The sequence below is a fragment of the Platichthys flesus genome, chromosome 15 (genome assembly GCF_949316205.1).
Source record: "Platichthys flesus chromosome 15, fPlaFle2.1, whole genome shotgun sequence".
In the NCBI taxonomy this organism is placed as follows: Eukaryota; Metazoa; Chordata; class Actinopteri; order Pleuronectiformes; family Pleuronectidae; genus Platichthys; species Platichthys flesus.
In genome coordinates, this window is record NC_084959.1 from 10,598,034 (window position 1) to 10,624,616 (window position 26,583).

General features: G+C 39.0%; 2 protein-coding genes across 2 annotated transcripts; one reads left to right on the plus strand and one right to left on the minus strand.

The window, feature by feature from the left end:
• Positions 1 to 241: 241 nt before the first annotated feature.
• ttc3 (tetratricopeptide repeat domain 3) lies at positions 242 to 21,848 on the plus strand. The gene is made up of 46 exons (XM_062407064.1): positions 242 to 323; positions 2,161 to 2,238; positions 2,334 to 2,361; positions 2,706 to 2,865; positions 2,971 to 3,052; positions 3,620 to 3,673; positions 4,155 to 4,293; positions 4,509 to 4,594; positions 5,174 to 5,268; positions 5,688 to 5,750; positions 6,044 to 6,098; positions 6,764 to 6,926; positions 7,251 to 7,278; positions 7,384 to 7,465; positions 7,751 to 7,781; positions 8,558 to 8,618; positions 9,145 to 9,250; positions 9,905 to 10,057; positions 10,418 to 10,498; positions 11,044 to 11,153; positions 11,240 to 11,366; positions 11,786 to 11,908; positions 12,001 to 12,102; positions 12,199 to 12,291; positions 12,386 to 12,450; positions 12,702 to 12,838; positions 13,007 to 13,327; positions 13,481 to 13,753; positions 13,837 to 13,880; positions 14,041 to 14,097; positions 14,190 to 14,269; positions 14,353 to 14,508; positions 15,177 to 15,756; positions 15,860 to 15,928; positions 16,019 to 16,162; positions 16,255 to 16,394; positions 16,950 to 17,018; positions 17,106 to 17,202; positions 17,731 to 17,834; positions 17,914 to 17,998; positions 18,209 to 18,310; positions 18,443 to 18,624; positions 19,092 to 19,206; positions 19,360 to 19,488; positions 20,096 to 20,188; positions 21,192 to 21,848. Exons 2-46 carry the CDS (start codon positions 2,173 to 2,175, stop codon positions 21,300 to 21,302), a joined length of 5,241 nt encoding a protein of 1,746 aa, XP_062263048.1. The 5' UTR covers positions 242 to 323; positions 2,161 to 2,172; the 3' UTR covers positions 21,303 to 21,848.
• On the minus strand, positions 20,370 to 25,544 carry vps26c (VPS26 endosomal protein sorting factor C). Its single transcript, XM_062407067.1, has 8 exons — positions 25,350 to 25,544; positions 24,598 to 24,741; positions 24,205 to 24,354; positions 23,225 to 23,305; positions 22,741 to 22,815; positions 22,498 to 22,648; positions 22,268 to 22,420; positions 20,370 to 21,992 (listed from the first exon to the last, which is right to left on the minus strand). The coding sequence occupies exons 1-8, from the start codon at positions 25,404 to 25,406 to the stop codon at positions 21,910 to 21,912; spliced, it is 894 nt and encodes a 297-aa protein (XP_062263051.1). The 5' UTR covers positions 25,407 to 25,544; the 3' UTR covers positions 20,370 to 21,909.
• Positions 25,545 to 26,583: the final 1,039 nt, after the last annotated feature.

Genomic DNA, 26,583 nt, shown 5'->3' on the forward strand with positions numbered 1-26,583 from the left:
GTAATATCATTAAGAGAGCGGACCAGATATAGTAACTTTAATAAATTGTTTATATTTATATTTATATCTATTTAGGCCCGAGCACTTTATTTATATTTATTTTTATATAATTAGTAGTAGTGGTACTGTGTAATGATTCATTTTCCAACAACGACTCCACACTTGTAGGGGGCGCTAAGCACCAAGAGAACACCATGAAGAAGACCCCCCCCCCCCCCCCCAAACCAGCTGACTACGTGCTGCTTCCTCAGTTACTTCCGTACACTACTATGAGGAGGACGAGCAGCATAGACCGCTGGTAATTATCAACTTCTGGACCAAACGTGAGTATTTATTTACTACTTATTAAAACAACCGTTTAATCCCGGATCTGTCGAAGAGCTGAGGTCCCCTCCTGCTTCGCTCCCGTCGTCTGTCGCGTCGCGCCAAAACCAAGAAGAACTTAAGTGTGGTGGTCTTTGTTTTAAACCATCGCGAAATGGTAAATGGCGAAGATAAAGCTCCTTGATGAACCGGCTGATGGTCGATGTGGTCCTCAGCGGGCTGACACGGGACCGAAAGCGTGTTTGACCACAGCTATCGTTGCTATTATGCTAGAAATGCTAACGTAAAGGAGTCAGCCTCGTTACCCCATTAACAGACATTCACAGAGGGATGTTGTTCGGACAAACTGCCGTTAAAAAGTCATTCAGACGACGATGACCGATAAACCAAGTTGCTGTTTAACTTAATTTAATCATGTAGAAGTATCCGGATAAGTTTCAGGTACATGGGATGTTATGTTGTCCTTCACCCCTCCCACTTCTTCGTCAACCATGAGCAATGGCTTATGATGAAACGAAACCTGTCTGAAACTGGTCTCATTAATGGACATCATATGAAGTGTGGCACTGGGGAATTACCATCAGGGCGTGTTGTGGTTATTAGGAGTAGGCCAGAGAGGAAACAAACAAAAGGTTCTATATATAACACATAATAGATTTTCCTCACATTTACTAAATGTCCTGCTGATTATCAAGTGTTTGTCATGCCGAGCCTATGAAGATCATTTAAAACCTCAGCCTCGGTAGCAAAGAATGGGTTTTCAACTCACAAGAAATAGCAATTAACATTTATCATTTATTGTGATAATTATCCATATCAACAGACATTTGTTATCTTTATCATTTGGGTCAATATCACCCAGTCTTAGTTATTGCAGGAGAAACAACACCAACCACACACCTCCCATATATTGAGAAAAGATATGTGACATCACTCAACAAACAAGACACATGAGATACTATTTTCTTTGAAAACTGTAGCCAGATGCATCCCATTGAGATTATGGGACCAGTGATTGGAGTCAGCAACAATATGACATACCTTACGATAATTCGAAGGACACGTGGAAGTGAGTTTAAAGTATCACATTCAGCATCTTAATAAACCAGCGTACATGCTATGAGGTTGTGTGGTTGCAATTTCTTTGAATCAAGCCAAACACTTTAATCCAGCATCTGCAGATGGACTCACAGTACAATCACCAGTAGGACATGTACAAATGAGCAAAGAACAGAGGGAGATCTTTGTACTTATAACTCACAGCCCCCTGCCATTGAGTATGTAAAGGTATTTATTAACCCTCCTGGTGTGTTGATCAGTGTAGGAGACATCATGCTTTCACCTCTCTGAGGACGACCCCAAGAGGGAGATCCTAACCATATGCCGAGAGAGAGCAGTTAATGTGGTTTCCAACCGTGTGGTTGAGAGTGGAGATAGTCTTGGATGCCTTTGTGCTGTGTTCAAATATAAATCATGTCTCTGTGTAATAAGAAAACACACAGCCGGTTCAATTTCAATTAAACCATTGTGACGCACAGTTGGTCAAATTGGCTCATGGGTTATTGCTGCTATAAAGCTTGATAGCTGCATCTTAGCTTCTCATTGCCACACCATAATAATGCCCTCATCTTTCGCAAACTGCTTTGCACTGTTTTTGTTGTGTGATGAGTACTTCGATAAGAGTTAAAATATGTTTAATTACAGTCATTCTGGACCCAATACGGTGTTCACATGTATTATGGGTAATTTTTTTTGCAACTGATTAAAAAAACACATAAATGTAAATAATTATTATATGACAAACATATTTGTGTGACATTAAATTTGTTCTTACAGAATTGGAGAAAAATGTCAGATACAGACTCTGATTCTGATTTTGTTCTATGGGACGATTGCAGACACCGAGCGATAGCGGTGAGTTATTAGCTAATAATCAAAATGAATACTTAGTCATCTTGCAGTTTTTTGTAGGTCATACAAAACTGTATTTTTCTCTTTTGTACATTCAGAGAAGTGATGGAGTCCTCAGTCCATCAGGTAAGGAACATTTATTTGCTAGTTTGTATTGTATTGTTTTGCTGAAGTTAAATATTCTTCAAAAATATTCATTTTTTATCAGACATGACAAGATTTCACTTCATAGTCCAGTAATCAGGTTTTACTTACATTTTTATATTAAAATATATAAATGATTGCCAGGAAATTCCTTCATCTACTACCTTTAACTTATTGGTAAATAAAGGTATTTAAAAGTACTTAGCCTTCTCTGTGGTTTCTTTTGCTAGCTGTTGCACAACATGTGACATTGCTTTTAGAATCAAGGTTATAGCTTCTCTATGTGACTCTCAGCTGGGTGACACCAATTTTCTGTATCTTTTTAGAGTGTGATTTTGATCGATGGGACCTTTTACCTGCCCGTACCAAACAAGAAACTGGACAGCGGATGAAAATCTGTACCCTGTGGCTTCCCATTCTGCTGCAGCGTGAAGAATCCGGCACTAATGTTTCCTGGGCTATACATATAGGCCTAATTGATGCTATGTACGTATAATTATGAATGTGATCTTGATACATTTTAGTTGCCAATCAATACAAACAAATGCTCAGGGATTAGACTATTGAATAATTGACATTGTCTCCTTATAGGGAAAGTGAAGATATAAGTTTGAAATGCCTACACAGGATTGAAACAGTGGAAGCTATTCTCAGGGCCTTGGAGAAAGGAAGTGTAAGTACAATAGAAATGTAAGCAGAATATGAAATTGCAGTGCGGTTGTTGATCCTTTATCCCCAATTGTATGCTTCAGGCTAAAGGAGGATTTTATTTAGTGGATCTGTACTTATATCAGATACTGTTTGTTGTGTTGGTGTTAGTAGAACATTTTTAGAAATTCAAGTTTTTAAAGATGTGTTGGAGAAAGTACATTTGTGATAGATTCTGCTGACCTGCAGGTATAGTTAGTTGTAGACATTGTCATTTGTATTAACAGCAGAGACTTTGTTTTTGTTTTGAGATTTCAGTTTGTGTTTGCCATTTTGCTTAATACTTGGGTGAAACGTTTATATATATTGTGTCATCACCACATCTGTAAAGCTGAAACCAAACTTGCAGAACATTGTGTTTGAAACAGAGCACAGTATAGGTATAATATTACTGGTACAAGTTATTTGAAATGGTATAAAACGCACACATTAGTTTAGAGATAAGGAGTAGATTGAAGTGTTGAAAAATGGTTATTAGTATTTTATGATTTTGGAACTTTTGCTTATGATATCATGACCTGTTCTGTTTCAGTTGAAAAGGAACCAAACAAAGCACATTTTCTGGATAAGCAACATGTTTAACATGGTAAGTTTGTAAAAAGGCATAGTCTATATTGAATATGTGAGGGGTTATCAGCTAATATGTGTTAAGGTTCTTCAAACAGTGGCAGAGGCATGGCTTCTAGCTTATAAAGTTAATGATGATGTTGATTACCTTTCATGAACATTATTCAGCTCAAAGGGCTTTAAACCAATTTCTGAGTGTATAAAAGCATTTAAAGATACAAGTAGGAGATGTTGCACATTCAATCTATATTATTCTGTGTTTACACTTTGTTTTCCATATTATTTGGCTGAGCGGAAACGTTTATGATATCAAAAAGGATCAAGCTAAGTACAGAACCTTGTGGAACACCAAAGGGAATTATTAAGTTGAATGTAGAAAACGTCTTATTGGTGCTTCGCAAGAAATGTCCAATTTTCTCAATCTAAAGATAATATTTTTCGCAAAAATAATGAAAATACTTTTACCTCTGTTTGGCATTTTTATTTCTTTGAATTTATAGAATCAGAGTTACCCAGATGTTTTGGATGATGCGTTAGACTGGTTGGAGCGAACAGGCGAACCCGCTATTCGCAGACGTGTCCTGGAGCTCGGTCACCCACACACATGCTACATGGCCCTGTACCATATCTTCACTGAGTGTAAGTCAATCACGCTACAGAACACACAGACTTTTCTGCTACAAAGCAGCTCTGACATCATAACCACAAGACATTTCTAGTAAAAACCCAAACATTTGTGCAGTTAGTGGATTCAGGATTCTAATGTATTATAAAGCCTTCCAAAAGTTCTAGGAGCAGGTTTTCAGACTATTTTTCAATGGTGAACTAACACACTCTTCTTTGCTTTCATTCAGATGCCAACTATATTCAGGCCATGTGTACTAACCTTGAGAGAACAATGAAGTCACTAATGGCTCAACCGCCTGACCACTTTGTTGAGGTAAGACAATGCAATGATCTACAGACTGTAATATACATATTTTTTGCTATAATATGTTAAGAACAATAATTAATAGTATCTGTATGTAGTTTGAAAATGAAAATATGGAGTATCAATGGTAATTTTGTCGGGTTATTCTCTGCAGATCACCATAAGCCATTGTACAAACACAGATGCTCTGTATGTCCATATAGACGCATTAAACGTGTGCTGGCCAGCTTTTTCAAAAGCATAACAAATAGGAAGGCCCACACAACAGATTGGCTCCAGAGTGATATACTCAGCACTTGTAATTAAGCCATAGTTGCTGTTTTTTTTTTAATTGACAATCCAAAACCCAAGGACGTTTATTTGATAGTCAGAATTGATGGGAGTAGATTTTCTGGCAGTTTTTGATTGACTAATGATTGCTATTGAAACAGATCTATTGGGTTTGATAGGACCCCTCCAAAAACTATTGTTGCATTTTGAATTTGGATAGATGAGTAATTTCGGTCTTCCCTCCAGTTATGGATCAAATAAGAATAGGCCGCCATAAACGTTACCAAGCCTTAACATTTGTCCGTTTTGCTTTTTCAGAGAAGCGAAGCAATGAAGCGAAAAGGAAACGAGAACTATAAGAAAAGACAGTATGAGGATGCTGCGCAGTTTTACTCAAAAGCCATAAAATTTTAGTAAGTATCACTTTCATAGGTTGTTACAATGAGTCTTTATCCCAGATCTTGATTCTGGTCTAAATATGTTTGATAGCTTGGGAATTTTAATGTTATTGGTTATACGTGTACAATAATACTGTATAATATAACGACCATGCAATGATCCCTGTATATCTGAAGGTGCGGTGTTTCAAATTTTCTTGACATTTTGTTTATTCAATGTATTTTATTATAAGAATAGAAACAAAGCTCCCCATATAATACAAATTATCTGTGACGGAAATGACAGAAGGACTGGCTGATACTGTCAACATATTTATTTAAATTAATATTCACTTTAAAATGAGTCACTGCAGGATTTTTTGATTTTATTATTGTTATAAATGGCAAAATTTCTGTCCTTTTTAAAAATTGGTATGTATTTCTTCTCCATCCAGCCCCGATAACCACATCATTTATGGAAACAGAGCCCAATGCTATATCCGGTGTAAGAAGTATCTGTAAGTACCACTCACATTGGAGCACCATTAGTTTTTGTGATTTTCATTCCAGATGAAGGCAAAATAACTTTAGCATCATATTTCTGCCTACATCACAATGCTCTATATTTACATGCATTTATTGCATGTGTACATGCACAAGACCAGAGAAAAATGCAACTATTCTTACTATACTTATTCTTGTAAGTAAAGCTGACTGTTTTAATTACTGTTTGGCCTGAATTATAACTTGATTTTAATGGTCGTGGTCATCAAAATGTTTTAACCCGCACATGAAATTCGGATTTTTACAGAAAGGCAGTTGGTGATGGAAAACGTGCTACACTGATTGATCCTCTCTGGGCAAAGGTATTGATCTCTTTTATTATCCAGCTACAGTGAAACAGAGACTGATCCAACATTTATTGCATATAAAGTATTGCTGTCCTAAGTTAAGCAGCAGTGTTGCACAAGGAGCGACGTAAATTCAGTGTCGCTGACTACAGATCATTTAGTCCTTGGATCTGTGTAACACTCATTTAAAATTACATTTACATTTATAACATTAGAAAGAGAACAATTCAAGCCTCAAGATGACTCAATTGACTTCATCAGATTCTCTGTATACAATATACAAAAACAAATATATTCTTAACAAAGGATTAATAATAATAATTAATAATCACTAATTCAGCGTTTCCCACTGGGTTAATTAAATCTACAGCTATAACAGGGTGCACAGGGGTCACTCTCACTGCCAACAGTTTTTAATTTGTATTAATTTATTTCACAATTTCAATATGAAACTGCGACAGGACAAATGAGAATATGTTGTGTCGCTACAGTCTAAATAATTAAAGTAAAACACTCCTAACTGAAACTCTACAATAGGGTCTATTTGCTGCTGATTCATGTTTCGAGTATGATTTATGTGCTCGAAATGTAAACTGTTGTCTTTGTTACTTGACTCCACATGTTCTCCATTGCTGAGCTTAGATTAGAATAAGAAGTTGATGCATGTGTTTTTCTTACAGGGTCACTACCGCTACTGTGACGCTTTGTTCTCAATGGGAGAATTCAAACGAGCTATTGAAGCCAACTGCTCAGCCCAGAGTCTGTGTAAAGATGACCCTGAAGGATTCAAAGAGTTAGAGCAACAACAACTCAAGTTCATCCAAGCAATAAAAGACCTCAAAGGTATATTCCCTGCATGTATGTGGCCAGAAACACCTAAATTCACGTATCTATCTGACCAGCATGTAAATTAATAAAATAGATTTGTAAAGGGGGATATAGATGAGCAAGAAATCCATGTGTAGTACACTGTTTATTTAATAGATTTACAAAGGTGCCCGTTCTTCTCATCTTAACTCAAAAGTCTAACAGGAAAATTGCAGGTGGGGGAAAAATTCGAGAAAAGGGGGGAAATATTTTAGGTTATTGCATGTTATTGTCATGGAGAGCAGAATAACTAGTTTGTTGCTCAATACTGAAACCCTGTTTTGTTTGCTTCGTTTTAAGGTGGACGTCCAAAGATTAAGACCAAAAGGTGTGTGTGTGTGTGCTCCCTAATACACAATTTACTGCAAACATGATTAATAAACCATGACAAACAAATGGAAGCGCCTTTTATTTTTTGTTGACTTTTCTACAGACCGGACAGCCCAAACGAAGCAGAAGCAGCAGCAAAATGGGTGAAGCTTGGAATGGCAAAAAGCATATCTGTACAGACCAAGGTCAGTGACTCTTTATTTCTAATTCAACAGGTAGCAGCCATATTTGACCCAATAAAGACAAAATTTATATTAAGTGTGTTTAATTAGCTTTGCCGTTCTATAAAAGTGAGGTCATCTCATCATGATGATTGGTTGAACATGTGTATTGTGCTTTGTATGGTAGAGTGGATATGCTTATTTTTCTCCTTTGAAATGAGTATCTTAGAATGAACCTTCCTGAACCTGTTGACATTTAATCCACGTTAGATGTAGTTAATTTTCACTAAATAACTTTTGTGTTGACAGGTCTCTGAGGTTAAAATGGACAAACCACCAGGTGAGCTTTACACTGCGTTATACTTGTCATGTCTCACTTTTTATATACACATATGATTTAGTTTTCTTATGCATATATTATCTCATGTTTTCATTTGTGGATTTTTTTTTTGCAATAAGTGTAAGTGTAATATGTGCAAATTATGTTTGGTTATGTGTTTTAAAACTAATTTTCCAAAAGGGAAACATTAAAGTTAACTTAAATTGATGTTCCAGAATTTTTTTACATATTTGTGAGTGCTATTTCTCCCGCAACATCCATATGTTATGAAAATCTCCCTTGGTTTTGAGTAAAGATTTACAAGTGATTTTTGATCTGGTCATTATTGAATGACGGCAAGTCCCCTTTTCAACCCTTTTTAACTGTACATTTTGTGAAGCAGCAAAAGCCAGTTCTGATCCGTATAACCTGGTCCGTGGTTTTCTTTTAATATTTGTATAGCAGAAACAATCAACCGATATCCCTCTCCTTGTTTAGAAGATGATAGACAATATAATTTTCCTAAATGCAGGGCCATGCTTATCTTTAGTACCTAATAGAGTCTTTACAAATGTAGGGTTTGCGTTAAATGTGCCCTGCCGGGATGATGACCTTCAGGAGGCTGTTATCCATTGTTTACTTGTATTAGTGACTTCTGTATTAGTTGGTAGCCTGTGCTTCAATAGATGCTCCTGCTTAAGACCCTTAGGTGACCTGACACCTCTTTCATCACAGGTTTATCAGTTCACTAGATTGCTCTCACAGTAACAGTCAAACACATCATGTTCTCTTCCCAGGGAAAAAAACAGAGATTGCACAGAAGAAGGGCGCTACTGGAGACCCTAAACCTGCAAAAAGGTGAGTGAAAGCACAATGCTAAAGTCAGTGCTTGTTAAGATCTCCACTGTGATCATAAAAGGAACCATTATTTTCTGGCCAATGTTTTAAATGCAGCTCTGCAGAAAAATGTGACATGTTGAGCAAAAGAAAACTGGAGGTGTTGACAGTCGTGGATTTTACTACATTAAAAAATTAATGCGATTATGAGATTATTTTAGTATCGGTAGGTAAAACTTAATTCTTTGTTCGTATTTGACTTGAATTTGTTGTCATTCTACTGCCTTTGTTCATTGTGTGGTACACCTTAAGTGATAGCAGCCTGGTAACAGTAACTACAACTAGAACAGTCTGCTTCATTGATAAGATCACACAGTCATGTCTAACCGAGGCTAGCAGCGATGTATTAAGGACTGAACAGTACGAACATGAAGTTTTCTACTGTTGCTTTTAACCACACAAAGAAACTGCCACTTAAATCATTTTGTGGAGGACGGTGTGGAGTACAGGTTGGATGTTTCGCTGATTGACAATTTTGTGCTTCCAGTGATATTTCTTCAAACAGTGGACAAATGAATGTGGGGGAAAAAGTGGAGTCAGGAGCTACAGCAAAGAAGAAATCAAAGAGCAAACATAATCCGCCTGCAGCTGAGGTAAGCTTGGAACGCAAACTAGAAGGGCACTTAGAGTGTGCATACCTCCACCATGGCTTAACTCTACCCCAATGAAATCACATTTATATTCATTAGTGACAAACACTCAGTAATAGTCCCCTAAACTTGTTTGATTGTTTTCATCAAGTTCCCAGAATTATTCTCTGAGAAATCAAGGAATTCTCCCTATTTTAAAGAAAGTGGGGGAATCTTGGATTCAGATCCATACAAAGGTTTCATTGGTTATTTCCTGGCCTATACCCCCTCCTTCCACCAAGTTTTGCAGTAATCTGTCCAGTAATTTTTGCATTATCCTACTAACTGACAAACTAGCAACACTGATGAAACATAAATACCTTGGCGAAGGTAATTATTCATGTTCCCATCTATCATGAATCAGAAGGGGTGTTTAGTCTTATAAATAGAAGTGCAGCGCAGCATAAAATCTTTTGGAGCATTGACTCACCATGGCTGCTGTCTCTCACATGCCATTAACATGAATGCAGCCAAAGCTTGGTTGTTTATTGCGTTGTTAGCTTCCATTTAACAGCATCACGTAGCTTTTAAAATCATAATGATTGTAACTTTTACGTTGTAACTGTATAACAATTGAACGATGTGACCAACCTGCCATGATGTGTCTGCTCTCTTTAGATCCAGAAATTGCCAGCGAGTAAAGCAACTGTGTGTAAAGAGTTGAAGTCTTTGGTGGAGGATGCCCACACCGCCCTCGCCGACCTCCGTAACCGCAATGCAGAACAGGCCTTCAGCCAGGCACTGGCCATACTGGAAACTAACACACCTAAGGTAATCCTACCACTGATATGTAACCCAGTGCAGAGGAGCACTTCTTGCTGTTGGACAACTTGCGAGCCAAAGTTTCCAACATTACAAGAGCAAATTCAGAGAACCATGTGCAAATGACAAGATAATTCTTACAGTTGGCTGACAAATGTGAAAATGAATGTCAGCCTTCACTGGGCTGGAGATCTTTGTGCTGTGGATCTGGTTGGTCCACAACATCACTGTTTTATATCCAGCACGGGACCTTCAATACTATAATTTACAAGCCAAACATGTCTCAGACATTGTGAAAAACGTGACTGGAATCAATTTTGGCTGTGAACGATCTGCCAATAAAGCCTTGTTTTTCTTTTACTTTCTCAGGAACTTGGACTTTCCACATTGGATGTACTGTTGCTACTGTATGGCCGCACATCTGCCCTGACAGAAATCGGTCAGCCTGAGGTAACTGATAGTTTGACTTTGATAGTTAGACCTGAATAGCAGCAGCACACTGCTTCGCCATATATACTGCACTGATGCTAGAGGGTTTTGGTACATTGACGTTGTAGAGCTGGCCCTACCTCATTTGTGTTTGTTGTCCATTTAACACTTTAAAACAGCAGCAGTAAAACCAAAAACTAGGAATGGCCCAATCAAGATTCTTTGACCCAGTCCAGTTCGATTAGTACTGTGTGTATGTGGCTGTTTAATGTTACGTTGCTGCACAGCAAATTTGCCCAGAATAATAATTAACTTAACAGCAAGTATGTATGTAATGTTTTGATGCTAGACGAATATAGTTGAATTGAATCTTTCAGGGAGAATTTTTTTTGCTGAAACCAAGATATAAACTCTGTATTCATGATTATAGGTTTCTGGGATTTCCATTTGCTTTTTTGTGGCCTGTATCATCTTAGCATTTTGATTATATATAATATAAAAATTATAGCAAAATGGGAATATCCTGTGCTACCTCATAACATGTGTGGTTGCTTTGTGAAACACAGGAACTCACAGAAGCACAAAAACTGATGGAGAAGATGAAGTCGTTTGAGGAGCGGACGTTTCAGTGTCTGGTTTTCTATGCCACTGGGAGGGTGTATCTCAAAGAGAACAGGTACAGACATCTCTAGTCGTAATAGTCTACTGTTACTGTTTACACAAGTTGCGGTTTCTAACTGTAAAACATATGCATCTCTTCAGGTTTTCAGTTGCTCTGAATCAGTTCTCAGATTCTTTGCAGATGGTGAAGAATCAAATAACCCCTGGTAAACTCACCTGGCCCCTAACTAAAGAGATTGTCAAAGAGACACAAACAGACTATTTCAAGGTAAGTTATTGTAGGTTTGTGTTTATTTCTGACTTGAAAATAGTGTTTGACAATAAACCACATTAAATGCCATTAAGAGTTGTGCTGCTCAGCCTTTTAAAAAGTTCTGACAAATCCTTTGTTCCATGTCTTGTCAGAACATTAATCATTAAAGAAACGATAATTTGAGTCAAGTCCTCGTTACTTAATTTCCAATTCGAGATCAGAAGCAGGACACAATACAAGTTGAATCAGATTTTCCCGTCAAAAACTCGTCTTCTCTGTTGATCAGTGTCAAAAAATTTGGTTCAAATAAGTTTTTATGGAAACAATAATGAATATCACTGTCTCATCACATAAATGACTAAATGTACTTCATTTTTTGCATTACACTTCCGATTATTGCTCTTGGTTTAAACGTTCATATGTTCTGTTTGTAGGGAATTCTGGATAGATTTATAGAGCAGTGCAAATTCCCTCCTGTGCCTGATGCTGTATGTCGACTTGAGCAATGCCAAGGCTCTTTGAAACCTGAAATCTACCTGACTGACCCAGATTTTAAGGTACACAGCGGTGAAACACAGCCACATGTTGTTTATTAATTCAAACATTTAAAAGAGGGATGCTTTTTAACTGTAAGCTTCTGTACCCAAAGGGCTTCATTCAGTTATGTTGCTGTCAGAGCTGTACTGTTGAATACCACATCACCTGTTGGAAGACCCTAAAGACATCAACCTTCTCTGAAAAGAATGAGAAGGTAAATTGAGATTTCACCACATCTCCATGTGTAATTTTATTTAAGTGGACAGAAATAGGTATCTGTTAACTCCTGCTGTTTATATATATGTTGCAGGATTTCTTGCAAGAAGTATGTTTGACTCCAGACTGTTTCGGCAAAATCTGTAGTATCAAAATCATTGGACCGACAGGCCTGTTGAAATGCAAGGTAAGAGAGTTCTCTGCAGGTGAAATGAACTTGTGGAGCCACTGTGCTCGTGAACCACAGGATTGGTGTTGACATGATTTGTTTCTCTTTTAAGTTTGAAGCTGACATCCTCAAAACACAGACTCCTAAGAAGCCAAAAGTGACCCAGAAATGTACAAGGTGAGTCTGCAGTCAAACATCATTGTTGCCATGATATCATAGCAATAAGCATCATAAGGAGCATTGACTACTAGGGGATCTTTTTGCCCTGGGCTTTCAGTCCACAGGATTTTCTAAAGTTTAATTGGTTGAAATGCTGCACCTGGTCACTCTCAATTACATTCATATGTCTGACCCATTAATGTGCCTTTCTACCTTAAACCAGTATTGGTTTTTCAACTACCGCCTTTCTCTCTGTTTTTATGTTTTAGTCTGAAGAAGTCAAAACCAAAGGTTGACCACCGGCCCAAGAGGAGGCAGCTTGAGCTGTCATTTCAAGAGAAACCGCCAATCAGCAATGAGATCCTTCAGCAGAATGATGACACTGAAACTCACAGTGAACAGAAAGGTACTGAAGTTTATCTGTCACTACTCTGAAGGCACTTATTCTGGAGACGTGAGCTCACGTTCAGGAGCACTGATGTTGCTTTATTCTCATCGGTTGATTTTTAGTTCACAATATGTTGTGAAGATATATATATATTTTTTTAATGTCGTGTTTGCTTGTTGTTTTCAGCCTGGTTGCTGTACAGGGATCGGGTTCTACTGCAGATCAGCCAGAACATGGAGTTGCTGAGAGAGGTGAATAGCCTCCAGGGCTCAGCCCTGATGATCGGCCTGAAACCCTGGTTGGAGCTGGACTCGAGGAGGGGGAACCAGCTCGCTGAGAGGATGCTTAACATGCAGCAGGAGCCTTTGGAGACGTTTGGTCAGGCTGTTGAGCTCCTGCTGGAGAGGAAGAATCGGGTGTGGGCTCGTGTCATGATCGAAATGCTCAGTAGCTCTCTGGATGTAAATCATGAACTCAACGACTGGGCATTTCAGCTCAACAATGCAGGTAAGCATTTGCCATGTTTTTTGTAGATATGACCTAATGTTTTGTATCACACGTCTAATATGTATGAGGTGGCAAAAGAGGTTCTGCATTCAGAAGTTGTGTAAGACATAGTGAACCTTAACATTAGTTCCAAATTCTTGTTTGTCTCTTCAGGCCTGAAAGCTGCCAGATCCTTCATCCAGCACAACGCAGAACACTTGGAGCAACTGGACCTCGCTCTTCTGCTCACCTTTGGCCCATTACAGGAGATGATTATAGCCAAGCTCGGTACAAGGCCGGAGCTTTTTTCAAGTGTTGGCTTGACTGTGACTGAATACCTAAAACAGGCCTCACCACAGAACATGAGACTCTTTATCTGGACTCTCGAGGAGCACAGGGAGGAGTACCTGACCTGTCACACTATACTGGATGACTATTTTGATATGGGTATGAATATTTAACTTGATTTGAAAACATGGTTATTTTCTGCCCTGACTTCATGATTCATCTTTCAATTGTTTGTATTACAGACGGACATTTTTCGGTCTTAAAAAAGTCTGATGAAAATCAAAATGTAAGTCTTTAGAAACCTTGTAAAATTTTGTTCCGACTCAAACTAAATGTAATGGAATACTTTTGGGGAAATTGGCTTATTTGGTTTAAAAGTATTTTTACTTGTTAAATTGATATAGCCCTTCTATTGCTCACAAATTACAACATTGTCTTCATTTCAGAATTCTCCTGTCAAGACTAAAGGTCGAGGTCGGAAAAAGAAACCGAGAGAGACAAAGGTCAGAAATTGAATAGGTAGTTGTTACTTGAAGAAGGCACATTTTGTTTACATGTAGCATCACTGATCACTGTGTGTTCTCTTCTCTCTCAGGGTGTTATTTTTTTGACTGGCACGAGAAGCGTAACCTCAAGAGAGGAGTTGGAGCAAGACTTATTTGAAGATGACTCTTTGTAAGTTTCGTCCTCCTCACAGACACGGCCTGTGTTGTAACTGTCATTTTAAATTTAAAAAACATAGAGCTTTGTGTCAACAGATCATTCCTTAGCCCGGCTGATCCATTTAGTGTACCCAGTCACCTCCGAGACGAAGTGGCAGATTTTGAGAACCATTACAACGGCATCGCACACAGAAGTCACTATAAAAACATTTTGGACAACAACCCTGACCCAACAAAAGAGCGTTTGTACGAGTAAGTGTGAGCCTCAGTTCCATAGATGCATACCTCATCTTTTATGGTAGGTTCACAGTTAACGCAGAACAATTTGGTTGAGCCAAGATTACATAGAGTCAAATCAAATACACAAAAGTGAACATTTCCATCGGTGTCAATGCAGTGTTACTGTTCATTTTAATAACTTTTTTAACAAAGCAGCAGAAAAACAAAAACAGGAGGGAGCAGGGGAAAAAAAAGAAAAAGCAAGAAAGCATTCCTCTGGACAAAACGGACAATAGTTCTGGTGCTAGCCAGATGTTACACTTCAACTTCCTCAACACAAATTTAAAATAGATGCAACAGTTGTGACGTGAATCTTTATAACATGTTTTTAAATGTTTTAAAAATCAGAGGCATAACCAATAATGATTGGAATACATTTTATTAAAAATGTATTTAAGCCTGAGCAAAGACTGGTAACAAAAGTTCGCTGTTGCTGGTTGTCATAATAATGCAATTTTCTCTCTGGCTGACTTATAATATCTTTAGAGAATATCTTAATAAATATATACATTATAACATACTGCTGTATGTAGATATTTCTTGCTTTCACTGAAAAGTCTTTACACTCAATCGTCAAACTGCCTTTTATACTTTGTTTCCGGTCTTGTCTTCTCATTCTGATTCTCTCTCTGCTGCTGCAGCTACTTTGCCCAGATCTTGGAGGAGCACGGCCCGCTGACTGCTGAGGACACCCTGCTGGTCGGCGAACTGAAATATTTCCCCTCCGTGGCTCAGCAAAAGATCCAAGAAGCAGGCAGCTTCGAGTCCTTCCTCCTGGAGTCTCTTCGCTTCATAAAAATGGGGAGATGTATCGGCCTGGCTAAGCATGCTGTTAGCTTGCAGCAGGCAGGGCATGGAGCCATCCTGGATGACCTGGACAGCATAGTGGATCCTGACACAAACAATGAATCTTCTGATTTGCATGAATCTGTTTTCCCAAGATATATGGGCAATTTTTCTCAAGTCCATCCCATCCTCCCAAATCCTTATACATCTTCTTTCAAGTCAGCTTATGAAGTTGTGCCGTATGACGGTAGCTTCTACCACTGGAGTAACAGGGACAGTCTGCAGCCATCCCCCAACTTGTTCTTAAATGACACAAGTAAAGTGGATCATGTCATTGATTCTGATGTTGGCGTTTTGGATATTGATCCATATCTGGGTGGAGTGGCTTCTTGGACAAGTGTGGAAAACCTTTTGAGCAAACACCAAGCAGTTCAGGTTAATGTCAACATTTGATCAGATGTTTGAATAAAGCAAGATGAAACCCCTGAATGCTGAATTGTTAGTAAGTTGAAATTGCTTCTCTTTTTTCTCCTGTTAGACTTGTCCAGAGACCATGAGCAGTGTCGCAGTCAATACAGAGTTTCACGTGCGTTTTGAGAGCTGCGAGGTGAGTGCAGCAGCTTCATGCTACCCAAATGTCGGCCTGACTGATTTATCAGTTTGAAGTTGACCTTTCTGACCCTTTTCACTTTTCCAGGGCGATATCAACAAAAAGGAGAAGAGCAACAAGAGGTTGGAGAAGCAGATCAAGGAAATGGGGAATGGCAGAGTAGACCAAAAGCACAAAGTCGACATCACCGCCCTTGAGGAAGACGTGCGGAAGATCACTGCCAATATACAAGTAGGTCCATAACCAGATATTATAGGTACAATGCACAGTAGATGAAACTGAATGGCTGATGATGTAATAAATGTTTTTTTTCTCTTGTCAAGGTGACCAATAGGGAGCTGACACTGCTCCAGCAGAGGCTGGAAGAGGAGGTGAGAAAGGACCAGAAAGAGAAGAAGGCCAACCAGGAAGTACTGAAGTCCCTCAAGCTGGAGACAGAAGAGTTGGTGGAGGAACAGGGAAGGTAAGACTGAGAGCAATGAGCGTCCATCACCTGGTTCATTGTCGTATTTGTTTCCTGTGTCTGTTTATTCAAGCATCTTAACTGGCAGCACGAACATAGATCAAATAACCTCTTTTATATTTTAACATGTGACTTTTCACAATTCAATTTGGAATAAAGGTACAGTTGTATATGTTCTGCAGCATTATCATCACATTCCCATTTTTGACATTTAGCACAAGAACAATGTAAACTAGATTGCCAGTATAGGGCGTACAGTCACACCAAATTCTTAATTTTAGTTTGGACAAATATGTTGATTCTTGACTGAATCTGCGTGATATCAATCACAAGTGGTACTTTCTAGCTCGATCTAAACAAAAAATCCCACCTTCATCTGAGAAAACATTTAATTATTGTTTGTTCCCAGTTGTATAGTTTCTCAACATCATGCTCTTCATCAGCTACAGTTTCAGACGATCTCTACCCACAGGAGGAAATATATCCGATGGTGATTAATCTATAATTACAATTTTTATCAATGTTTAATCTGTGTGATCTTTTTTTCCTGTGCAGTCTGGCCCGAAGCATCCGAGAAAAGAACGCCTGCTGTGACGCAAAGTTGAGAGATTTCCTAGAGCTTGGGTAAGTGATGAGAGAGTCGATGGTGAAGCGTAAGTTGAAATCCCGCCGGGGTTTCCTTTGTTCACTTCTTTCTATTTGTCTCTTCAGAAATCAGTCGGCAGCAAAGAAGTTGAGTCTGGAGGAGGAGATCAAGCGCCGCAAAGCTTTGATTGCCTCTGCAACTAAGAGGTCTCACACAGCTCAGGTAGGTCCTGCAGCTCGACACGGAAAACAGGCTCAATTAACAATTGTTCTTAGTTGGTCAATCGTTGAAAATGTTCCTTCTTTCTATACTGGCATAAAAATGCTCCTCTGAAATCCAATCAAGATGTAGTACACTGCACACACTCATAGTGTGTTTTTAATCAAAATCCATGAAATATTCCTTTGGAAAACAGTGAAAGTGTTGATAAAGACCTTATCTAAAAATATTTAAGAAAGTGAGCACATCTTTCCACCAAGTTTCGTGAGAATTTGTTATTTTAAATATAATCTTGCTTACAAAAAAAAAAACAGGGGTGAAAACATAATATCATTATTTGGGGTCATCCCTCTTTGCCTTTAAAAACTCCACTTCTCCTGGATAGTTCTTTATTACTCTGGGGTTGTTTGTTTAAGTTGTTGTCCTGCTGCAGTATCAATCTTTGACAAATCAGATGCCTCCCCTCGTGATTTCGAGACAAACACATATTTTTTTGAAACAGCCCTTTAACTGCTTGATTTGCTCCTGCAGTTATTGGCAGTGGAGAGCAGCCGGGAGCAGGGTATGTGCAGCCTCTACAAAGAGCGGGCAGACGCCAAGGCTTTCCTCACCAAACTGGATGATGTAGCTCAGAGGTAAGGGGAGTGAAATCACAGCTGTGCCAGCAGTTTGGACTGGTTTTACCTTTATGTGTCATGTCCTTTATCTTTCCAGATTCCCAAAACACAACCTGGAATGGAATAGAGACACCTGGAGAACCAATGTCAAAGAAATTGAAAAGAAAATCTCCATTGCTGAGGTAAATTAATATCACTCAACAAAAGGAATGAAGATGGCAGCTTAGATCGGAGGCTCCGTCACCACTGTGGTTTAATTTTTGCACATATTTCGAAATTTTCGATTTTCCTTCAAGGGAAATTCTGAACCCTCAAACCCCCAAAATGTTGCTAATATGTCTCTACTATAATTTAATACCTTTTTGAAAGACCTGTCTCTGTGTGGTTCACAGGCTCAGTACCAGGAGCATGTTGATCAAGTGAAGAGTGGGAGACGAGTCCGTGAGTTAGTCCTCAGCAACATAGACAACCCACCTGAAACTCCAGCAAAACCAGTAAGACTTTCATTTCTCTATTTTATATGAAACCCTTCTTTAAAATTGGTGATAAATGAAAATAAATTATGAAAGTATTAAACAGTTAAGTACAGGATGAAAATGTAAAATCCTGCCTATGTGATGTTGCAGCCCTCTGGAGCAGCCAGCTCCCCCCCGCTCATCCAGCAGCCCCCAGCTCCGGCAGCAGCTGAGGCTCCAGCCGCTCCGCCTCCAACGCAGCACAAACCTTCGACGTGGACGCCGGAGCCTCCACCCACCATGTTTGACAAAGCCATCGGGGCCCTGTCCAACATTTTCCCTGACTACACAAGGTAACACACTGACGCCATGTTTGACCCACTTTAGCCTGCGTGCGTGTTAACTCTGCTGCAACTATCATACAAGCATACAGCTGCTACCCTGAGAGTTCTGCAAAAACAGAGGTTCAGTGTTTCAGTTTTCATTACACTCTGTTAACATTAACATAGTGTAATGACATAAAGTAAATATCAGCTTTCGCCAATAAGTAAGAAACTAAAGTACAGAAATGCTCATGTATCTCAGGTCAGAATGTTCTTCAGAAAGCAATGCGATGTTTATTTTTTTAACTCTTAACTTATTCTACTCAGTTTTCAACTTTGTTATAATTCTTAAAACGCAAACCCTACGTGATCCTTATCAAGATTTATAGTTCGAAAAATACTTTTCATTATGTCATGTTTGGACTGCCGATTATTGCTCTCAGATGTCCTAAAAACATCCGATATTGGTTTTGCTAATATGATCGGTGTTTGTTCAGGGCCGAGTTGATGAGGTTTGTTAAGGAGCTGCGTTCCTCCAGTGGTGGAAGCCTGAGCAACATGGCGCTCCAGGATTTGGTCGGCGGAGCGACTCAGCTGATCCTGGACCATCAGGTAGGCCTTGTTTTTATGAATACTTTCACCTCTGTAAACAGTTTTTATAGAAGAACTACACACGTGTCAATTCGACAGCAGTAGGGTTCGGTAGTGATCCTCCAGTCACTTGTCATCTGTAAATAACTGTTTCCTTTTTGTCTGTGTAATAAGGACCTTTATTCAGTGAGATGCAACAATGGAGAACCTGGGAGACCAGCTCCGAGTGGCATTCCCCCTTATGTTGCCCCACCCCCCGTCTGGCAGTCGGGTGGATTCCAGAGATCCACAAATACTAATGCAGTAAGTCAAAATCAGTTACAATTACCCAACAATAAGCATTTCCTATTATAATTCATCACAGCCCCAGCTCATTAATGTCACATTTTCTTAAGAGAGCAGAGTGATAGTTAACCCCAAAAAAAGAAAATATCTCGAGTGGGATTATTTTTTTTAAGAAAGATGTAATTCAGATTTCAAAACTAGATAAAAAAGCAACAACTTGTAAAAAAGAGGAAGGGAATCCAACTAAAGTCATAAAAAGTAAATAAGTGATTTTGCAGAAGTGATTAATAAAATTGTCTCAAATTAGCAGTTCTCTTCCTTCTGAAGAAGAATCAAAGTAAAGTAAACGTAAAAATTAAATTGGTTGCTATGCTAACAGTTTAACAAAGCAGGTATAATGTTAACTTTATTCTTCATATTAGTTCAGCAAATGGTGTCATGCTATACACACAATACAGCTGATGCTGATGGAAATGTAAGTGAGTTCAAACAACTTTACACCTGATGGTGGCGCTAGAAGAAAACTCAGATGAGAAAACAAGAATGTGAGCACCAGATTTTACAACAATCGTCTCTCCCTCCTCACACACTTACTTATAAAGTGTTTTGTTTTTGTTGACAACAGATCAATGTGGAGGATCCCTGCATCATCTGTCACGATGACATGAGTCCCGACAGCGTGTGCGTGCTGGGCTGCAGACACAGCTTTCATAAAGATGTGAGTGAGAAACCGTTCTGGTGTTAGAATGTGAGCAGCTGAGGAGGACTTTATTAACCTCCCTCCAGTTATTAGTGAAGTTTGAGCCGAGTGAAACGAGAAGTCAGAGAAAACTCATCACTACCTGAAGATGACCTGCTCATGTTTCTTCAGGAAATTAATAAAAACCAAACAATAATAGTATTTTTAAGGGATTTTATTTTTTGCTGACATGAAGCTGAATGGCGGGGGGAATAAAGACAGAGGTAAAGGTCATTCAAAATAATCTTCCGTCAGCTTTTCTTTATAAATCAAATCTTTCATGATGTCAAGCTGCAGAGCAAAGAACATAAACTAACGAAGTTCAGACGAGTCTATAAAGTCACAGAGTAAAACTTCATGGAGAGAAACAACCAGGACTCATTGTAGTACCAGGTGTGAACAGACCAACTTAGCACTGACCTCTTGTGATCAGGTGGGATGTTATTATGAGTCTTAAACAGGGCCATGGATGATAACTGGCTGTATAGGCCAAAGCAGGGACAGGCTGAGAGTGAAAACACTCTGCTCACCGATCTGAACTCTGATTGCATTTCTTGATAATATTATCTTCGTCTCGTCAAGCTAATTCATTTTACAAGGTTATACTTACTAAGTCTTTCAATAAATGATGCACTTGATCCATTTTCATATTTAAGGCAATACTACTGTGGGCTGTATTAGTTCTTACTGCAGAATTGGAATATGTATCTAATGTGAAGGAATCATTAAGAATCAAATTAAACTCATTGAAAACAAACCATTTCTGGAATGTGTGACTGAGCACATACACAATACAAAAACACAACTGTAGTGGTCAGCAGCTCCAGAGCAGAGCATTTTAAAACAACAGTCCTGAAGCCCAGAGTCTGAATGTAAACAAAGAAAAGAGATCCAGAACAAAAGAGTTGGGATAATAGATCCTGTGTGTGGACGGTGACTGCTGCTGGTCTTAATATTGGTCTTTTGTCCCGTCTGTGTCCAGTGCATCAAGTCGTGGCTGAAGGAGCAGAGCACGTGTCCGACCTGCAGGAACCACGCCCTGCTGCCGGACGATTTCCCCGCGCTGCTGGGCCGCAGACGACCGGCTCCTTAACATCGAACCACTTCTACACTTCCTGAAAGTCTGCTTTTATGTTCAAGCTTTTATTTGACTTTTTATTCATTCAAATCTAAACACGCCTTTTTAGGAGCTTTTTTTTTATGTCATTAAAAAGCAATGTTTAGAGAAACACCAGTTTTTACTTTAGCGTAATAAAACTGTCTTGTGTTCGGTCTTGTCTTCCTCGTTTGTTCATCTGACATTTCAAATGTGAAAATTAAGATTTTTTTTTTTTTACGCTGCTTTCTTTTAGGAACAAATCCTGGGAAGTGGTCAAATGTCTTAACAAAGTTTTAACTTCACTGGTCATCATTGTATCCATGCATGTGATGTTTATTACGTTTGTATATTTTTTAATCACTCTCCTAGATTTGATCTCACTTATGATCATACATATATACTTTTATGAAAGAAAGCTCTGAATTCATCAGTAGAGCCACTCCGACTTAGCGTTATTTCTTTCACCAGCTGTAGAGATGTTACATTATGTAAGAAACAAGTTCAAAGTTCCAATAAAAAAAAAAATCTCCTAGGTCACAACATTGTCGTCTGTCCTGTTTGCTTGAATGAAGAGTGGCAGCAGCAGAGTTCCAGGGTTGGTTCAGACTCTGCACAGCTTCAGGGGGAAGTTCTCAGTGATCAGATGCTCGTCGTGCAACACAATGACGACGTTCACTTCAAACTCTAAACGACAGAAACAAACAGTTCATCAGAAACGTATTTTCTAAGTATATTTAGGCTCTTTAAAAATAGATTTTTTTTTAAAAATAGATTTTTTTTTTTTAGTGTTGTAGGGGAAAGTGACAAATTGCCCGTTTACAATCGTTGTGCTTGGCAGCTGCTCTTATCTTACTCCTCTAGAATAAATATCAGTAAATAGAAACAGACCTCAAACTATGAATTTAAAAAAGAATACAGAACCATAAAGTACTTGAAGCAGAGGGGGAGGCTTTACTGACCGACTTTGAAGTTGGTGGTCTCCAGCGTGGGGCAGGTGAACAGTCTGGGAAACACCATGTAGATGGGAATAGAGAGGCCGTGGCACACGTCACCTTCAGCGATCTGGATGTTCTGGATCTCTGTGGCATCTCTGGCGTAGCCTTCAGCACAACCTGAACACAGCAGACGTTAAGAAAAGAACTAAAACCCCCTCTTTAAAAAAAAAAAGGGAATTTCATCATCAACTCACCACAGGTCTCTACTCGTACGAGTTGAAGCTCAATACTCTTGATGGGGACGTCTGAGTTCTCCACCACCACCTCTCCAGTCAGCGGCTGGCTGACCACACAGTTGGTGGCGTCTAAATGGCCTCGGATTAGAAACTTCGGCAGTGAACTCCTCTGAGGACAGATGGGAAATTCATTCTCTCAGCTTTGAATCAAACAAAGTGAAGCAATACAAATATTGTATGACGCGACGGGGGGGTTCTCACCTCTCTGATGTTATCTAACGTGTCTGGAGTGATGGTGAAGTTTACTGGGTTGGGGGCAGCTTTCGCTTTCAGTGGCTGAAAATTCAAAAGGAAAAGATGAATTCAACATTACTAACATCTCATCTGAGTTTAAACATTAAAACAAAATTATTAAGACGATTCAAAGACTGAATCAAAGGATCAAAAAGTCATGTGATGCATAGTGTCCCGAACAACTGGTGATTGTGTCAAACCAAAAAGTAAAGGTGGGATTTAAACAAGGCATGAGTATTCTCATTGTAAAGATGGTAAGTTAAATCTACAGAAATCTCAATGACATCAGACAAGGATCTATCCAAATAATTTGCTTTACTGCATTTAAATCCTGGGATAATCCGTGTGTGAACGTTGATCACAGCTTTAAATCTGAAGCTCCAAACCGAATGGAGAAACAAATAACTTTAAACTGTCTTAGTTGCACTATGGCAGTTTCAGTCCCGCTCACCTGACAGTGAACGATGAACTCACAGTTCCTGCTCAGGTCTTTGGCCAGCAGGGAGCGCTTCATGTCACAGCGGAGGGTGTACTGAGGAGAAGAAACACACAAACACAAACACGACAGTTCACGCAGAAGAACTTGATCTGGAACACAACATTAACTTTGAATAAGAAACCAGACTGAATGTTTTCTCGCACCACTGAGAATCTTGGGACTCTACTGGAGGAAAAGGCTTCTGATGATGAATTTGATTTTTATCCTCCAATAGCTGTATTTACATGTTATGTTGTCAGTGTGTTACAGACAAATAGGTATTCCTCTAGAATAGTGGAGCATCTTTAGTCCTAAAGCTTCATGAGTCCTCTTTACTTCTAACATTCATAATAAAAGGGAGAAAAGGCTCTGAGGGTTTCCAGGGTTTCCAGCAGCTAATTTGACCTAATAACACCTTTTTTTATTAGTGTCACATGGAGAAGAAATGTTTAATTTAAAACATCCACAGAATGCTACCAGGATTTTGTGCAGAAACATTTTATGGTGTGATGATGAAATACACCTGGAACATTTTTAACCTGACTGATATGGATTATTGGGCCGATACCCATACCAATATGAGAGAGGGAAAAGCTTCCGATGCCAATAAATTGGGTAATATATTTTATATATTTTTTTTTTAACATATATTGTATTTTATAAGTTAGCAATGCTTCCTGAGATGTTATGGATTAAAGCTTGACATTTAACAGTTTATAACAACTTCATTATATATAGCTGTAAATATAAAACACTATAGTGACAAATATATAGAATTTAATTTAAGAAAATGTCTTAACATAAAATATAAACATAACTAGGGCTACGTTGTAGCACTAATGGGCCCGAGCCCTGCACTAATATTAATACATGGAGCTGTTCAGGTCAGGATTGTGATCATAGGTCCAGAGGGTGACCTGGACTTCTGGAGGTGTGTTGAGCATGCATCGTACCTGAATGTTGACAAAGACACCGTGGTAGGTCTCGTACAGAACTTTGTTGCCCTTCGTGAGCAGAGGAAACTCAAAGGGGATCTCAGTCTTGCCGCCTGGGATCTTTCCTGCCTTGGCCACCTCGATGTTACTGCTGATCAACTGGATGGGCTGCGCACATGTGACAGGAGGGTCGGATTAATATCAGCATTGGTTAATTATCTACATTTTATCTGTTGTATTAAAATTAGAAAGACTAACGGATCAACTGCTTCGACGCTCCTAAGTATTGATCCGGTCTATTCTGCATTACATACTGGTGAACATCTGTGAGGAGCTTGAGGTTTTTAAACTCCCAAGAGACACATCGGTTACGGACACCAGACGTCCTCAGGGTGAAACCTCATAATTCACCTTGACAGAGTTGTAGAAAGCCTCGAAGACGCCAACACTCTTGGAGCTGAGCTGCAGGTTCACCAGTCCCTCCATGTTCAGAGAGATGCCGTGGTGCTGCAGCGGCTCCTTACACACCAACACGATGACACCGGCCACCGCTTCCTGGACAACACACACACACACACACACACACACACACACACACACACACACACACACACACACACACACACACACACACACACACACACACACACACACACACACACACACACACACACACACACACAGCTCAAGTCCTGACTCCTGCTGTAAGAGCTCTGAACAGTTTCACAGTCATGATTTATACTCCAACACTATATTCATCTAAACTGATGTATCCCTTCTCCAGGTCTCATGCAATGTTGTAAATACTTATTTCAGTGTACACAGCCTTCATCAGGTATTAGTTGATACATAGATACATAGAACTAGAGATATAAACAATATCAAATAAAGATAAGCACAGGCAGTGATGGTGACAGTCTGGCAGCCTAGTGATAGATGCTTTTTATCCCCCCAGAGAAACAGGAAGCTGGCAGCGTCCCGGTCTGCGTCCGCATCAGCTGTTGGTCATGTGCTGAGACACCGCCTCTTAGTTTGTTAGTTACTTAGTTAGTTAATTAAAAGAACAATATCTTCTAGTAACATTTAACAGCCAGATTGAAATGGTCGAGCTAATGTTAGATGTAGCAGCAGTTAGCATTAGCTCGCTGTGTTTACGTACTTACCCCTTCATGATAAACTTTGTTCGCTCTTTTCAATCGTATATCCAACGTGACGCTCATGTCTGACGCTCAAACCTCACATAGACATAACAAATACAGGTTCCGGTTGATTTTAAAAATGAACACAACAAGCTTCCCAGCGTTAAATGTAGTATTTACACATCAGAGTCTGGTTTGTTTCTAGCCGGAAGCATTATCAACACCATTTCCGTTCAATGACCTTCAGAACAAAAGAGGCATCATTTTTTCATTGACAATGCTTCCGGCTCCGGTCCATCAAAGTAAAAGCGTACAGACCCGTTCATCTAAATTTTATATTTTAATTTAATTTTAACCCTCATTTCCTGTGAAATAAAAGTTCTGAGCAGTTGGAAAAAAGTAAACAAAAAGTCCTTCAAAAAATAAAATGCCACATTTCATGTTCTACTATTACATATACAGTATCTATATATAAATACATACATAAATATCTTACATGTACAACCAATTTTGAAAAGGGGATAAAGAGAGAACCCAAAAGACTTATGAGGACTTGTGGAGATGGGGGGAGCAGGGCAAAGAGGCCCAAGGTTGCTCATTGTGAGGGTAGTGTGTCTCTGTACAACCAGTTTAAACCATAGACTGTATATATAGGTTTAAACCAACTAAGGGCGGAAAAAGCCAAACGTTACGAGCTGGAAACAACATAATTTACATTAAGTGGTGTTTTAATAAAACCCACAAAAATCGTATTCTGCTATTCACCTCCGTTCCTATAGTTTTAGTTTTGTGTTCCCAAGTGTGTGATGGTTTGACCTCCACCCTAATACAGTGGGGCTGATCGATTTTAACCTGAATTCAAGAAGTCAAAACACAGTTTTGCAAATAATCCTTAAGAGGTTCAGTGAGTTAGATTTAGGTGAAGGGGATCTATTGGGAGAAATTGAATATAAAATAATCCTAGAGATGTTTTTACCAGTATGTTTCATCTAAATTGTACAAATTGGGGTTTCCTTTACTCTGGAATCGGCCCTTTATATTTAAAAACTTTATATTCATATTGGGTTATTGAGTATTGAGTTTTTATGACAACTGAAGGCTACCACAGGTTTTAAAGAGATTCACCTGCAACATACAACTTCACCACTAGATTTCACCAAATCCTACAGACTGAACCTTTAAAATTAACACCTTGTTGTAATGTAGTTGGAAGCATGAGCTGTCAAATCCAGAACGTTCTCTATGTATAGAAGTTTAT